Here is a 17,369-nt window from a genome sequence, read left to right as displayed (position 1 = left end):
TTCACTGGTCACCTAAATGAAGATTTCTTCCTTGTATCTGTATATTATTGTTTTACAATAACTACAAAAATAGAGAAGGCAGGTTAAAGCAATTTTCATTTACCTCCTGTCTTACTTAACAAGTATTTATAAACCAGCAGCTTCTCCTGCTATTCTGTGGGTCCCTTAATCATCTAAAAGCAGGAATGGGTTGGGGATCTTTCTTTAGAAAAGGGACAGAAATCACTTATGCTCTTCAAACATTTATGGCATTTGGAAAGATCACAAAAAATAATTAAAAAACCCAATAATAAGTATTTATTGATACACAGCCTGTGGAACAAAGATGATCATTAAAAGTGAGTTTCTAATCTTGCAATTTATTAAATGGGGTACAGTCACATTTGAAACATATGGACTGTTATTTAGAATCATATAGAAAGTATTTAGTGGAAGGTTTTCAAAACATTAAAATATGTAAGTGTTCCTTATCATAATATTGAGCAACAATTTCAGCAGGGTGTGGCAGTGCACACTTGTAACCCTAGCATGTAGGAGGCTAAGGCAGGAGGATTACCATGAGTTTGAGGCCAGTCTAAACTACATAGTGAGCTCAAGGTCAGCTTGAACTACATAGCCAGATCCTCTCTCAAAAAATTAAAAAGCCCCTACAAATACCCATTTTAAAAAAAAAAATATTTGTAGTGATCTTGTAGGGAGCTGTTCAATTATGTTCATGTTACGTTACAGCTTTACACTAAAAACAATAACAATAACAACACAACTCTGAACCTTCACCACTACAAAGATAAATCATTTTTGAATAAATAAACATGATTCTTTGTTGGAATTAAAAGGAAATGAAATTCATGCTCAGATATTACTGATTTCAGTCATTAGCATAACATAGCACAAAATACTACTAGAAGTGCAAAAATAAAAATCTACAACCAGTATCTTCTTCTGAGGTTAACTCCAAGATGGTCAAGAAAGCAATTAAACAATCAACTGCAGAAAAGTTAAAAAAAAAGCTGAAAACTCCCAAATCCCAAACCCTTTCATTAGTCCCAAATAAATAGCTAAAATCAATTAGCTCTCAACCTGCTATGAACAAACTAATTACATTTATTACCATTTTGGAAAAAAAAGAAAAAAGAAGTTCAAAGACTGATGTTTTTCTGGACATACAACAAATTAGCCATGATGGATCCTTAACTAGAACTGATATACTCAGATCAGTAAAAATATTTCAGTATATAAATCATAATGTGAATTCACAGGCTGTGACCATTTTATCTCTAAAGAATTACTAATAACGATTTTCTCAGGAAGCAGTCAGGAACAGCAAATAACAATAAAAACAACAAAATAGCAATTTTAGATAAAGCTATAGAATGTATTTAAAAAGTAGTCCAGACCTTCAAATATAACAAAAAATCATTGTATTCCTTCAGAAAACTTCAGGGAAAGCCTCTACAATGATTTCCTAAGTATTTTTTTTCTCTTGTGTATTTATTCAGTAACAAGAAAACATACATAATTTTTTACCCAGCTTCACTACTTGTCCCTACCCCCCATTCTCACTTCAAAATGAAAAGTACATTTTGATTTTGAGATTGACTAAAATTGACTATGACTGCTTTGGGTGAAAATAATAATAAATACTATTTAAATTAGTAAACAATAACTTCCTTAGAATTGAAAAAAACTTTTCTTTGTTTAATACATGCCTTGTATTCTGTATTTTATGATTTATTCCTTGGGGGATAACTGGTTCAAAAACCCTGTTCCCCTCTTGCCAGTAAAGCGGTTTATTTTCTCATGCATTGGATAATTTTTGAGTAAGCTCATGTCTGCCAGAATTTATGTGTAGACTTCTGAGAAGCCTAAGTTAAAAATATTTACCCCTAAAAGAAATTTATTTCTGCTGCTTCTGTGTGCCATGACTTACTACCAGCCTCCTGCCATGGTAGTTTCTGGCTTCAGGATCCCACGTGAACAGCCTGTACAAGTCTGAACCCCAAGCGTGCTTGAGGGGAGGACTATGATTAGCCATTCTCAGAGAAGACCACAATGGTTATCACAGTCTTTTTTTTCCTTCTAATATTTGGCAAAATGGGAAACAGTTTTCCATGTTGGCTATATTTGCTAAGAGGTAAATATTTTTTCCTATTTTAGCCTTTCAATAAAGGTTGTAATTCCTACAAGGGTTCCAGTTAAGGCAGGTTGGAGATTTAGCTAGCTGCCCCATTATGTAGCCCTAGCCCTGGCTTTTTTATTTATCACTCTGATTTTAGCTCCTTGGTTAGTCTGTTTGTTTATCTATACCCTTGGGGATATACATCTTACATTTAAATGCTCAATTTATAACACAGATGTTTGTTTTAATTTACCATAAATAGGTTAACATCAAGGGGTTTTTTCCCAGAATATTTAGTCTGCTATTATGTGACTGAAATAGTCTGTCCAATCATAATGAATCCTTACTTTGTTCCCTTCCATTTGTAACCTGTGGAACTAAGTTGTCGGTCCACCTGAACATCTACTTCACAACTTGAAAACAGGTGCCAGTGGGATATTACACCTACTACATGCGCCTTTTGTCTTCCTTTGCACAGATGATACTGGACTTACTTGATCTCTGTGCTCTTAGGAAAAAAAAGACGACCTAGAAATTTCCCCACCCTGGTTTTCCAAAACTGTCTATCTTGTATTCCAGAAAAGTGCTAACAGCAAAGGATAACCCTGCTTTACATATCTCAAGTAAGGCCCACCACCAATATTTGTCATGATTTCCATAACACTCACGTATGTCTCAATTTTCTGTTTGCCTATACAAAACCTTATGCCCCTTTCTCTAATTTTTTAAACATTCCTCATTAGTATTTTCTATACTGCAGTATCTTCAATAAATGATCTCCTAAACTTATGTGGCGCATCTAGTCTTTCGTTGTACTAAAGAGTACTTAAATTATTCAACCAAACCTTGAAAGGAAAGAAAACATTAAAATTCTACTTTTCATTCACTGTCACATTATTCCCTTTCAACCTTTCACCACCCCCCATATACTCTATGGCAATCTATCTTTTAAAATGTCTATAGTCTAGGAAGTAAATATTTCCTGAAGAAAGAACAAAAGAAATGATTTTCATGCTAAGTATATAAAGATAGATAAATCTGTACATATTCTTTAGGAAATAAGGTGAAATCTCAAAAATACATTCAGGTTGATAGTGGTAGCCAAATAACACCCAACTGTACTATCAAGTAACCCCTTTAAGAGGCACATGCCTGTAATCCCTGCACTTGGGAGACTGAGGCAGAGGGATCACTGTGAGTTAGAGGCCAGCCTGAGTTACATAGTGAGTTCAAAGTGAGACCCTGCCTCAAAAAAAAAAAAAAAAAAAAAAAAAAAAGAGTTTAAGCATGAAAACGATTGGGGCAAGTCAGAAGAAGTGGAATTGACTGTACAAGTCAGTGATATCTATTAATAAGAACATTCTAAGTATTTATTTATCTTTGAACACCCCTATTTTAACTATAGCATCCACTGGCCAATTTTCCCTACCAGTAATGATTAAAGCAGCATGATAAACTTTTAACAACATGTGTGATTTGAACATTTTTTGCATTATTTAAACTAACTAAATATAATTTAAGGATTTCTCCCTGTCATCTACAGACACAAAGATCAGTTGTGACTAGATGCCAGCCGCTGCTGGAGCCTAGAAGCTCTCACACTGTACTTAGCAGTACTCAAAACGTGCTGAGTAACTGACGTTTCATCTGTGAGTATGGAAGTCGCCCTCAAGAGGGAATGTTAAAGATTTTTCACATAATGCACAGACCCTCATATTTAGCTACACTGGGATATATTTCAATCTTCTGGGACCTTTTTCTGTTACTCCTGTTCCATAAGCACAGTGTAGCAGTGGCTGCTCCTTTGAGACATGCCCTTTGCAGAATTATTTCCCTCCCTTTGTTCTTCTCAAGGATATTTCCCATCCCCTTGCCTGGTATTCCACATTTTAAACAGAAGCCACATCTGAATGATTAAGACATTAACTGCTATCAACCTTTCTTTATATTTACAGAGCTCAGACATCTGGTGACTTTCAGATTACATCAGAATATGTAATGTCCTTCCTTATTCTTTAGTTCTGTACATCAGTTAACACAAAGCATGTAGACTGCTGTGAGGTTTAACCTGCCCAAAAGTAGCATGTTTGCAACTAACCCAGGAGGTCAAGGTCAACTGCAATGTTCCGGCCAAAGAACAGAAAGAACAACGAGGAGACACATGGTGTAGGTGAGAAAGATCCCACTCAGCAGATTTATTTCCTGCGCACTGTTCCCTCTCCGCCTTTCTCATCGTGTAAATTCCCTCTGCTGTTTCTGAGTTCCCCAAGACGGGACTCTGACGCAACAGCCTCCCTCTCCATCTTCCCAAGATGCCCTCAGATGAAACTGCTTTCCTTCTCACCGACACTTGTCTCCTGAGTATTAGCTTTTGAGTGGAGAGCAGCTGGACTTGGGCCTGGTAACAAGTTGAACATGAATTTCAAGTATGCTGAGCATATGCCTCCTACATCCTGTTCAAAACAAAACTGGCCAGAACTAACATAAGAAAAATTCTTATATAATTTTAAAGTAAAAATTATACAAATATACCTAAAAATTATTATAATTCACCATTTCATTTTTCTCCTCAAATTGAATTAGTGTTGATTCCTTCAGGGGTTATACCTATTTTCTCCTGCCAATTTAAATATTCTAAATCTTATACAATAAATTCTTAGCATGAAAGAGGCAAGTGAAAATGGGAGGGAGGGATACACTATTGTCAGTTTTATTATAACTACTGTGTCAACTGGTGCGATTTTATTAAGCAGAGATATTACTCATTTTATAGCAAAGTTACCAAAGCACTTGAAAACTATTTTTCATATTTCATGTTACCATGGAGAATATAAAGGAATATTATGACTAAAATTTTAAATATCAAAAATATTGCTATATTCTCTCACTCTTTAAAAATATTTTCAGTCCTATGATTTAAGAATCCAATTGTTAAAGTAGCAATTTGAGAAGATAACAAATTTTTTGCTTGTACTTGTAGATATCACCCCCAAATATTCAACTGATATTTAAAACAAGGCAACTTTTTCATATGCAAAAAATTACTTCCTATCTTTCAAAAAAGACAACTAGATAGTCTAAAAACATATTCGCCTTACACAAACAGACGTTCATAACCTAATTTGAAGTCATGTTGCTTAGCACGTACAAAGAAAAACGATTAAGAAGAAAACATCGAGGGGAGCATTCTGAAAGACCCATGGTCGATTCTCAATGCCCTGCAACTATGACAGCAATGGCATTTCAGATGTGTGGAGACATTTTGGTGGTTACGATGGTAGGGAGCACAACTAGAATTTAGTGTTTGGTGTTAAGGGGGCTAAATATTCTACAATTATTGGCATGTAATTTCAAATAACAGTTGTCAAACACAATAGGTCAGTTAATACAGTGCTTTTGAAAAATATAATATGGCATCAACTGATGGTGGCTAGAAGGCAGAGATCAGTGACGGGAAAAAGAATGAGAAAGACCACTGGCTATTGCAATTTCTAAGAACAAAAGAATAGTATTGGGGAGCAGCTTGACTTCTAGGGTACCAACTGGATTGAGGAACAAGCTTCAGTTTGCAGGGCTTTCCTGACACATTGAGCCCAAAATGCAAAAAGAATCTACAACATTCGGCTCCTGCAGCCAATCCCTTCAGGGTTTATGGCCCATGATTCCTAAAAAATAGTTTCAAAAACTGACATTCTTTTACTTTCATTGCCTTCTATTTCAATGGTTTCTTTCTTCTGTCATAGAATTATTAATAAAAATATAGAGTTTTGGAGGGCTTAAGGCAATATCAATTTTTTCCTGATAATACAGTTTAAAATTTTTAACTGCTCTTCAGAAGAAAGGATTTTAGATTCCTAAAGATCAATTTAATTCACTACCAAATCCGTTCACTCAAAAGGAATGCAAATGAAGGGATGCTTTAGTATTAAAACAAAAACTATGGCTTCGAAGTTTTACTTCATTTCAAAAAATTATTGAACTAAATTTGGCACAACCGTTCTCTTTCAAATTTATGACATAAGTTAAGGTACACTGTAAAGTGTCTGACTCATTAAACAAATAATTTTTTGAAATGTGTTCAAAGTATGAGACAATCTGTTGAATATAATTTTTAAAATAAGTACAGAAATCAGATTACATCTATGATTATAGTTGATTTAGCCCAATAAAATATATATTCTAATAAATATCATAAATTAAAACTCAAGTGTAGCATATATTTTGAAGAACACAGACAAAGGTAGTTGTATTTACCAATTTACCTTGTTTCTAATTGTTTTATTTTAGATTGTAATTGCTGTAAGCGCCTGTCTGATGCTTCCTCTCTTCCTTGGGCAGACACCATATCCTCCTCCTAGAAAATAAGGAAACTGGAAGCTTACCTCAAGTATTTAAAAATTATTACAACAACTTCTACCATAAAGAAAATAATTAATACTACAAAGTTATTGTGCTGCTAGAATTTTAATATGTTAATTTTTTAAAGCAATATAATAAAAAACAGAACTTCACCATTAATAGCATAGTAAATAATCAAAACATTTATTGCATATAGATTTGCACCAGTTTTTCAAACAGTTCCCATAGTGTAAGTCTAATAAGACAGAGGTGTCTGTGTAGACAATCTGCTTTTAAGATATGTTCTATTAATTGTGTTACAAAATTTCTCACTGTCTATCAAAATAACCCTTGGAATATAACCTTTGATATAGTGAAGATTTGAAATATATGAATAGATGTATATTTGCATCATCTTCCTAGAAAAAAATTCTCTGTTCTTTCCTGCCTGCTTTCATTAAATATTTTCATGATGTCATTTTAATTTCTCTATTGTTCTTAACTTTATTTCTTTGAATTATTTTGTTGCTATAAAGATTACAATATGCTTTTTAAATTCCTATTTATTTAGATTAATATAAAATTAATTCAGATAATGCACTGAAACCTAGAAATATTTCTATGTATGTCAGTGCCATTGTCATCCTATATCTGTATACTTCAAAAATTTGTCATTAAATAGTGTTAATTTTGCTGTGAGTAGTCATGTCTTTTAAAGAGAGTAAGTGATAACATGCACATTATGATTTCTTATCATTTGTTGCTCTACAGTTGCCATCTAGTACCATTTCTTTTCTAGTTCCTAAAATTGTCCTTTAGAATTTTTTTAAAATTCAGGCCTGCTGGGGACAAATTCTGTTTTTGTTTATGTAACAATGTCTTTTTTTTAACCTCAATTTTGGGAACTTAGTTTTCCTGGAGATAGTATTCTCAGCTTTTTTTTTTGTTTGTTTGTTTTCCTTTAGCATTTGGGATACAGTACAAAAAATGGTACCAGAAAAAAATGGCATCACTGCTGTCACTATACCTAACCATGTGATTTAGAATTTTTTGGAAATAGTTCATGGGAAGACTTTGGAAAGGTTTGGATATGCTGGCTAGAGAAGCCCTAGAAAAATATAAGCCAAGCTTGATGGGAGATAGTTGTTGGAGCACAGAAGACCAGAATGCAGATAGAAATGAAGACAATAAAGGCCAGGCTCCGAAGGTTTTGGCTGGGAACAAGGACTCCAGTAGGAGTTGAACTGGAGGCTATATGTATTACACTAAGGCAGAAATATCTCTCTATATTTTGCCCATTTCCTGAGACTTTGTGGTCTACTGAGATTACAGCCTAATTAATGTGGTAGAGGAAATTTCAAAGCAGCCCAATAGGCTGTGGCATGGGTACTGCTGGCTGCTTTTAGCCAATCAGCAGTGAAAATATGAAGCACATATTAGAGTCAAAAATTGTGAGAAAAAAAAGATCCTTCAAAGTTGGGGCCACAGAGAGCTTGGTTGCTGAAAAGATTAGAATTAAAAAGAAGCCAAGTACTTTGCATCAGAACAATAGGAAAGATGGCTTGAAGGTATCTCAGGCATCAGTAGACTGCTGTGAGGTTTAACCTGCCCAAAAGTAGCATGTTTGCAACTAACCCAGGAGGTCAAGGTCAACTGCAATGTTCCGGCCAAAGAAAAGAAAGAACAACGAGGAGACACATGGTGTAGGTGAGAAAGATCCCACTCAGCAGATTTAGTGAAGTAACTGATTTGGCTAGTTAGGCTCTTTTGTGCTTCCATATGAACTTGAGGATTGTTTTTGAGTTCTGTGAAAAATGTCATAGATATTTTGATGGGGTACATCCATAGTTTGTTGAAGAGAACTCAGCCATTAATTTTATTGTTTCCCTGTTCAGACCATTTTTCTATTGCTGGTTTCAATTTTTTCCTTTAAAATTCGTTGTCAGTGGTATCACATTGTGTTTAGAAGTGATTTTTTGGTGTGTGTTTATCCTACTTGGGGCTCACTGAGACTCTTGGATTTGTTAATGTTTTCCACCAAATTTGTGATGTTTCTAGCCAGTATTTCTCCCCACTCCTTCCTTTTCCCTTCCTTTGGCAACTCCAATTATACTATGTTGGACTGGTATAGTCCCACAGTGGCAATTAAGGTGGAGTTTCAAATTGATTGGCTTTGGTACCCCCACCCCCAAGGATTGGTGAAGTACACTTCTGGGTGTGTCTGGGTGAGTCAATGGAGGCACAGCATGGGATCTATGCCTGTTCTCTTACCCTTTTCTCTCTGGTGTTGTTTCTCTGCTCAACTCTCTGCTGACTATGAACTAAGCATCTTTGCTCTGCCAGGCTCTTCTGCCTTGATGTCCCTGCCTTGTAGCCAGCTGACTATGGATTGAATCTGCCAGACCATGAGATAATTTAAACCTTTCCTATTTTAAGTTGGATCAGGTTGCGTCCAACAACAGGAAGCCTAATACATTCACAGATCTCCTCAACATTTTAAACTCTGTTTTTTGTAAGAAAATTTCAGTCCAATTAGATTTTTAAAAATTCCTTGAACATATTTATAATAGCTGGCTTAAAGCCTGTTCTTTCTAACTTCAACAGCAGGGCCCACTGAGAGTTTCTACTGACAGCTTCTCCTTTGTCCCACTAATCCTTGCCTCACATGTGTAGACCATACTTTCATGTCTAGTAAGTTCTGGTTGAAAGCTGAACTTTTTAGATAATACGGTAGTTACTCTGAATTTTGATTTGTTCTTTTGAAGATTATGTTTTTTAAAAATTGTTGTTCAAGTAGGCAATTATCTTGCTTGGACCTGTACTCAGAAATCTGTTCCTCCTATAATATGCAGCAGCTAGGTCCCCAGGGAATGCCTCTGTGCCTGCATAATTTGAAAATCAGTCCATACTTAGGAAGAAGTAGGGTTCACTCTCTTTGTGGCTTTCTTGCTGCTACAGAATCCCTTCTAATTTCTGGTGTGGGTTCTGACTCTGACGCTTCAAATAATAAATCTTCACTTTCCTGTTGTTCAACTTGTATATACATCTAGAATGTACTCAGTCATAAAATATAGCAAACTCAAATATCCAGTTCCAAATACACCTATATCTTTCCACAGTAAGTTTTCTCAGATTTCTGCCTGATTCTTTATTGAGCTCCATGGGGTTGTTCCACACCCAGTGTGGATTATTTGGCTGTTAGGTACAGATCTAGTAAGATTTTATATTTAGAAGTTGGGTCTCATTTTTTATGTGGTTCTCTTATTGCCAGTATTTTTTCATTAAATTTCCTAGACTTACACTCTGATCATGAGTAACTTATGCTGATTTAAAGCTGTTGTTTTCTGAAGACAGAGCCATGAGTATTGGAAGAATAATCAGGTCAGTTTTTACCTAACAATACTTATCTCTTTCTTTTCTGTTTTGAATGTTTCCAGTGTATAAAAAATTATACAATTTTTATAATTGTTTTCTATGGGAGGGTTATTGTAATCTCTTCACAAATTTTTCACTACTGGAGATCCACACTTAATTTTTTAGAGATCAGGAAATAAGGATTAAAAAGTTACAGAGCTAATAAATGTTTTGAGATGATTGTGCTTTATTGAATTAGGTTAAAGTAGATGGAAATAGAAGATTCCGTTTCTAATATTATAATTTAAATTACTACTTTCATGCTTTATATTTAAGGATCAATAAAATATTATCTTCTAACAACCTTCAACACCTACACCAAAATAAACATAGAAAATCAAGCTACAAACATCCCATTGTTTTAGAAATAGAAAGTACCTTCTTTTCCATTTGTTCCTGAAGACCTTCGGTCACTTTTGTTAACTCTTCTACTTTTGCTACTGCAACTCTCAGATCTAACTTGGCTTGTCTGAAGAAAGAAAGTAAATTAATGAACACTGTTCTCAAAAGCCGTGAAAAAGAAAAAATTAGAAATTCAAATTTGGTAAATCATTACTCATATGTACCTAAAATTGGTTCTAAAATTCTGAAATATTTATTACTAACAAAAGGTATGTTAAAGAAGAAAAAATAAAGCCAATAATATTTAATATTAACATTTAACCGATAAACTATTTTAAGCACTTACCAGTCTAATTATTTAAATACAGGGTGACTAAAAATTGCATATTTTTTGTTAATTTTTTATAAGATAATATAAGAGGAAATAGAAAAATGACAATTTTATCAAATTTATTCAGTAATTTTTCTGTATATGGTATATCTTAAAAGTTTCAATACCAAATGCAATGTTACAGACTAGCCAGTGGTGTCTAGTCTCTTTCTGAATTCTTTTTGCATCACTGTCTTTCTTTGAACAACATACTTTACACTGTCAGTTGGCCTTTTCTTTTCTTCCATGGGTGGTGTAATTTCATTAAATGTCTACCCACTAAATGTAATGGAAAAGATGTCAATGACAGATACCTTGTTTGCCATTCTGCTATACCATATTTTTCAATTACTTGGTCTATTAGACATAATCTAAATTGTAAATGACTTTTTGAGCCCCCTTATTTTGAATAAATAACAAATGAGTTCCAAATTGTGTGGTCCAGAAGGGGCATATTTTATAATAATATTTGCTCCTCACTTGTTTGGTTATAGGAATCTGTCATGGTTTGTGTCTAGATGTCCCTCCAAAGGCTCATGCAATCATAGCAGGTTCCAGTTTTTGATTGATTCATGGTCCAATGCTGGGATTATGGGTATGAGTGTCACACCCACCCTGCAGCAGGTAGTCTGCATACAATATAAGGGAGGGAAAGAAGCTTGCTCCTGCTCCTCCCTTTTTGCTCGTTGCTTTTGCTGTTTTCTGTCACCATAAACAGTTGTCCTCTTCCATGTGCCAGTGTGCCTTGGAGCCAGCTGAATATGGACTGAAATCTCCACAAACTGTGAGCTAAATAAACCCTTACTTCCTTAGTTTTGGGTGTTGCAATGAGAGAAAAGTAACCAAGACAGAAATTGGTACCACAGGAATAAGATCATTGTTGTGACTATACCTGACCATGTGGTTCAAGAGCCTTTCGGAATGGCTTGTGGGAAGAGTTTGGAAAGGCTCGGAGATGTCACCTGAAAGAGTACAGTTTGAATGCCTTAGGCTGTTCTGTATGGGAGATTCAGGTCAGAGCTCAGAAGACTACAAGACTGACAGAAATCCTGCCCATAAAGATCGGGCTTCAGAGGTTTTTGCTGGGAAGGGCTGCATTGGCTGTTGGACTCCAGATGGTGCATGTTATGGTTTGGCAAAAAGTTTGTCTGATTTTGCACATGTCCAGAGACTTTGCCTGACAGTGAGATTAAGGGTGGCCAACTAATTAATCTGGCAGAAGAAATTTCAAGGCAGTCGGATGTTGAGGTAGGGGCATGGCTATTATTGGGGGCTTTTAGCCAGATTTATGTTGCCAATCAAGAGCAAAGAGCCCAGAAGGATGATTTAAAATGTCTTAAATTTAGCCAGAAGGGAAGCGCCAGTAAAGCTGTGGACTGCAAAGATAGAGTTTAGGAGATGCTGACTGCTGAGAAGGAACAGGAGAACATAAAAGATGGCCTGAGGGCATCACAATAAGCAGCAAGTTTCCACCCTCTGCAGTCTCAAATCTGCAAAAATGAAAGATTTTGCTTTGAGGAGAAAGCTGCAGAGCACCATGTTCCAGAATGGTGACAGCTGCGCCAGGTTCCAGGATGGCTGTGGCATAGAAAATTTGTCCCTCAGAATCAGGTTCAGAGTGCTCAGCAATCCAGGCACTTGAGCCCTACAAACAAGAGAGAAGAAAGCCTGGCTACTGCTTCAGCTGTCAGTGGACCTTGGCATCATCCACGTGGTACTGGTTTTAGGTGCACACAGAATGCAAGGGTGCTGAGGTTAAGAAGGCTTCCACTCAGATTTCAGAAGAGGCCTGGGAGGCCAGCAGTGTGCCTCTGAGAAGGCAGTGCATGAAGTTATGAGTGTGAAGTCAAAGGTGCAGTGGAGATCCCAGAAGTTTTAAGAAGCCAGGAATGTGGATTGTCTAAGGAAAGCTGCAAGGAGGGAACAAAGCAGGCCTAAGAGAGAAGCCATAGGAGCTACAACTACCAGAAGTGCCATAAAGGTGGAGCCACATGGAGGTCACATTTTGCGACAGATTGCCTCACATGCTGCACATGGAACTACAGGACTTAATGTTTGCCCTGCTAGATTTTGGACTTGTTTTGGTCTCAGTACTTTGTATTTCTGTTTGCACCTTTTGGAATGGTACTGTTTATCTTGTGCCACTGAATGTTGAAAGTGTTTAACTTTTCATTTATACAGGAGTTCACAGATAAGAGTTTGCCTTACATTTTGGAGAAGACTTGGGACTTGGACTTTTTAGCAATGGTGAAACTGTTAGGACTTTGGCAATTGTTAGAGATGAACTAAAATACCTTTCACACAAAGGGATGAGTCTTTGGGGGACAGGGGCAGATGTTATGGTTTGTGTCTAGTTGTCCCCCCACAGCCTCATGCAATCATGGCACAGTCTCCTAGTTTTTGCTTGATTCATGGTCCATTGCTGGGATTATGAGTGCTACACCCACCCTAGAGTGGGTAGCCTGCATACAATATAAGGGAGGGAAAAAGGCTTGCTCCCTGCTCCTCTCTTTTTGCTCTTGTTGCTTTTGCTGTTTCCCACCACCATGAACTGTTGTCTTCTGCCATGTGCCACTCTGCCTTGGACCCAGCTGAGTACGGACTGAAACCTCCACAAACTGTGAGCTAAATAAACCCTTACTTCCTTAGTTTTGGGTGTCAGGTATTTTGTGCCAGCAATGAGAGAAAAGTAACTAAGACAGAAGCCTGGTTAAATGTTCGTCAACTCTATTAACACCATCCATAGAATTATTATAATCACTGACCACTACTGGAATTTTTTTAGTTTTGTTTCTTCATTTCAAGTTTTATCATTCTGTATTAGGAATAGGATAATAAAGAGACATCTTTTCTGTCTTTCAATTTCATAAGACAGACTTTTCCTTTCTAATGTGCTAACATTTTTTCCTTTTCTACTTTTTCTTTCACGGATCTTTTGGCACTTCCTTCCTATTCAGTCTCAGTGTCCCAAATATGTCTACTTTTTTATCGCTGAGTTCTGGAGAAGTATAAAAGTTGCATCCAATGTACTTATGATAAGACTTTTATAGATTATGGCACAAAAATTATAGGTCTTTTTTTATGAATATAATAAACACAAATTAGTAAAAGAAAAAAACCAGAACTTACTAGATTTCACTAGAAACAAACGTCAAAGGCAAATATAATGTTCTAAATAAAAATATATACAAAAAATAGTTGATATAAAACAAACAGATGTATGAGTATATCTTGTGCAAATAAGAATTGACTCTTTGAAATGACACCTACTTGAGTGACCCTCAGGATAGTACATAAACAAATGTACTGCTGGAGTGATACTCTGGGTAAACTGTTAAGTGGTTAAGATATAAATATTGCAAAATATTTCCTTGCAGCAAAGAACTTGATCATTTTTAGAAATTACTAGCAAGTATTTCAGTGTGCTGTGTAGAATAGTTATATCTATAATTTCTTGAATTTATAGAGTTAGAAAAATATTATTGATTGGCCTTTCTATAAAAATGGAAGCTTTAATACCTTTATCATTTCTTGAACACTGAAGTAGATATTATATAAATCCTTACCATAATAAATTAAAATGGTCACTATATGATAATACTGTATTTCCCTTCTCAGAGACTGTCCTGTTACAACAGTACAGTGCAACGAAATAGACAAATTTGGATATTCTAACAAAATCAAGTAAGTTCCAACATCTTGATCTCTCAGAGGAAATGCTTTCAGAACAATATAAGACTGTCTAAACCAGAAAAATATTTTAATTTACTAATTAATCACTAAGTATAGATCTAGATCACTGATTATATAAAGAATATATTTCTAGGAAAAAAATTAGCTTAAAAACTATTCTATTTTATTTCTTAATTATATTTTATGACTGTTTTAAAATGAAAATCATATCAGTGCCACTGAACTCACAGAAATTACTTAATCCAAAATTTACAAGTAAATGTTAATTCATTTCCTTTTGACTCTTTAACAGTATTTATAACTACATTATTAGCATAAAACAATAGCAAAAACCATTTAATAATAGCTAACAGTACCAGGTAGTTATTAAGTGCTGGGAACTGTTATAAATGTTTTGTAATCATCTCAACACTCATGGTAAATGTGAATTATGTATTATAATTATATCATACTGAAGCTGAGGTGAGTGAGGTTGACAAAGGCTTACCAAATACCGAAGGTTTTACAGTAAGGGATGAAACTGTTGTTTAAACAGAATCCACTGTTATATACTGTCTACCAAAAAATGGTCCTCATAATATTTTGTGATTAAGCATTTAGGAAAATGCTTTGCTTTAAATAAATCGATTATAAAAATTATAAAATAAAAATATTTTTTTCACTTGACAAGATTCACTAGATGAGAAAAGAACAAAAGCAAAACCATTTATACTGATATATGTAAAATCTACTATTTTTTTTCAGATAGGATCTCACTATGTAGTTCAGGCTGGCCTTGAACTAACTCTGCAGCCCAGGCTGGCTTTGAACTCTCAGCGACCCTCCTGCCTCAGCCTCCAGAGTGCTGCTATCACAGGCATGAACTACCACATCCAGCTGTAAAAAAATTTTTAAACTTGGAGGTAATTTCTGGAGCACATCTACTATATAACTTAATACATTAAACTATCAGTTATAAAATCCTATATATTTTAAAAGGAAACTCTTAATCCTATATATTTTAAAAGGAAACGCTTAATTTACACGGCGATGATAAAGCTGAGAAAACTCTGAGTACACGGTTCAATACTATGTTTTCCTACCTTCAGAAAGGAAATAATATTACTTGTTCTGAACAAGCCAAAATAGATAGTGTACATTCAAGTGCGCTATGCACTGTAAGCAAATGTAAACTGATAGCATAATCAAGGGAAACAATTTTGCTGAGACACAGAGGAAGCGAAATGCAAAGAGCTGGGATCCAGTTCTGTCAGTAAGTAGTGATGCAATTCAAGTGACCACACAGTATCTCAAAACCTTATGTCTAATTAGGTTACCTACTGAGACCAAAATTCTATAATAGATTCTTTCCTGATTTCCATCCAACTTTTCCAAAGAGTCAACTTGTAAACTATCTCTGAATCATGCATTCTATTTTCATTTCTATGGCTCAGTCTTTAGCTCCAACATTACTTCTCAGAACTATTCTTTAAATTCTTTATAACACATCTTACATGGACAAAAAAAGTTACCTAGTCATAAAAATTCCTGTTAAAAATGATTTCTGGCCCCCAGTCAACCTGGAAAAAGTTTTAATTTTGTTTTTGCCATAAAGTCTATATTCCTCCATATAGCGTATAGGATCAGTTGTCTCCTAGCCCCAAAGAGTCTCATCTTCTAACAATTTCCTCCCAAGTAATTCACATTTCATGTGCAAGAGACTACGCAAATACTAACCCACTGTTTCATAAACACATTTTTTCACATATTTGATTGGACGAGTCTCTTCCCTCTTTTTCTGACAAATTCCTAAAATTTGACCTACTTCAAAAGACTCCCCATCTCAACTTTTCACTAGTTTCTCTAGAAAAAGAGCCTACAATTACAATCTTTATTATATATAATATTTTGCACATTATTAAATCACACTCTTGTGATCAGTACTATACGGATTCTTCCTTGTAGGATTATGAGTTCATAAAAATAGAATGTAAGATAATTAAATACAAAGATCACATCTTATTAATTTTTAACTCGCAAAAGATAACACACTTCCTAGGACATAGCAGATAAGAAAATGTACCATGAATGAATTTAAGAGCAGGTAAAAGGAAAGGAAAGGAGAAAGAGGGAGAGAGAACACTGCCCATAGGCACAACTGTATCTTGATATTTTACATAGATTTCACACATTCAATTTGACTATGCATGGGTGAAAACCCTGTAATACTAATTTTGCAAACCATTCTTCCTAATAATTATTATCTCATATTTCTTTGAACAGGAATCTTTTACCATATAAGTAAATAGCACCCCCCCCCCCATAACACAGGCACTGCATTTAGGCCTAATTTGTAAGTCATTAACAGGCAAAAAATCCAGTGCTGGGAAAGTAGCTCTGTGGCACAGAGCTTGTGTAATGCCCTAGGTTCAATACTGCAAACAAAACAAATACAACAAACAAAAAATGAAAAACAAATACTATGTTTTTTCTGTGGGGAATAAGTAATAGTATTACATATTCATTCCCACATTGTTCCCGGATAGTTAGCAAATAAGTAAACAGGTTTTAATATCTAGTTCAGATGTGAAATATTGAAAGGAAAATACTAGAATACAAGTCAGAAGGCCTGTTTATCCTATAAAAGCTATGTGAACTGAGCCAATCACTAGAGCTCTCTGAGTCTCAGTATTGGTGTCTGTTAAATGGAAATAAAAACAATTTTTCCATGTAGCTCACAGAATTATCATAAAGTCTGAGTAAGTTAATGCATATTAAAGCACTTTATAAATGTAGCTGTAGGTTATGCAATTATAGCTGTATCACCTATTTTTTATTAGATTAACTTGTCAGGAACTATTCAGCACAGAGTTTATTTACAGTTTGACTGGAAGAGCTCTGGTGATACCTGAATGTCTGGCACTGACTTTTATTCAATAAATAAGCAATGAGATTTATGATGTGTTGTTTAAAGTTTGGATGTCTCCTGGAAACTTCCAAAACTGATTTGCTTACTGATGATTTTTACCTGGCAAAACTAGACAGCCAGGCTAGGCCATGTACTGTGGGTTGAGGCGTTGCTGATAGGAACTTCTGCTCAGAGTTCTCCTAAAC

At 35.2% G+C, this 17,369-nt stretch overlaps 1 protein-coding gene across 4 annotated transcripts in view; it reads right to left on the bottom strand.

The window, feature by feature from the left end:
* Sclt1 (sodium channel and clathrin linker 1) overlaps positions 1-17,369 on the bottom strand; it is a 170,375-nt gene that overhangs the window by 65,314 nt on the left and 87,692 nt on the right. For all 4 annotated transcript variants that reach the window (XM_005386718.2, XM_013515272.1, XM_013515273.1 and 1 more), the window contains 2 exons: positions 10,250-10,340; positions 6,382-6,473 (listed from right to left, as the gene is read on the bottom strand). In XM_005386718.2, coding sequence (XP_005386775.1) covers positions 6,382-6,473; positions 10,250-10,340 — 183 coding nt within the window. The remainder of the gene's footprint in view (positions 1-6,381; positions 6,474-10,249; positions 10,341-17,369) is intronic.

The sequence above is a fragment of the Chinchilla lanigera genome, unplaced genomic scaffold (genome assembly GCF_000276665.1).
Source record: "Chinchilla lanigera isolate Chin_1 unplaced genomic scaffold, ChiLan1.0 scaffold00027, whole genome shotgun sequence".
Lineage (NCBI taxonomy): Eukaryota > Metazoa > Chordata > Mammalia > Rodentia > Chinchillidae > Chinchilla > Chinchilla lanigera.
Note: the sequence above shows the minus strand (reverse complement) of the source record. Positions and strands in the feature narration are given on the sequence as shown.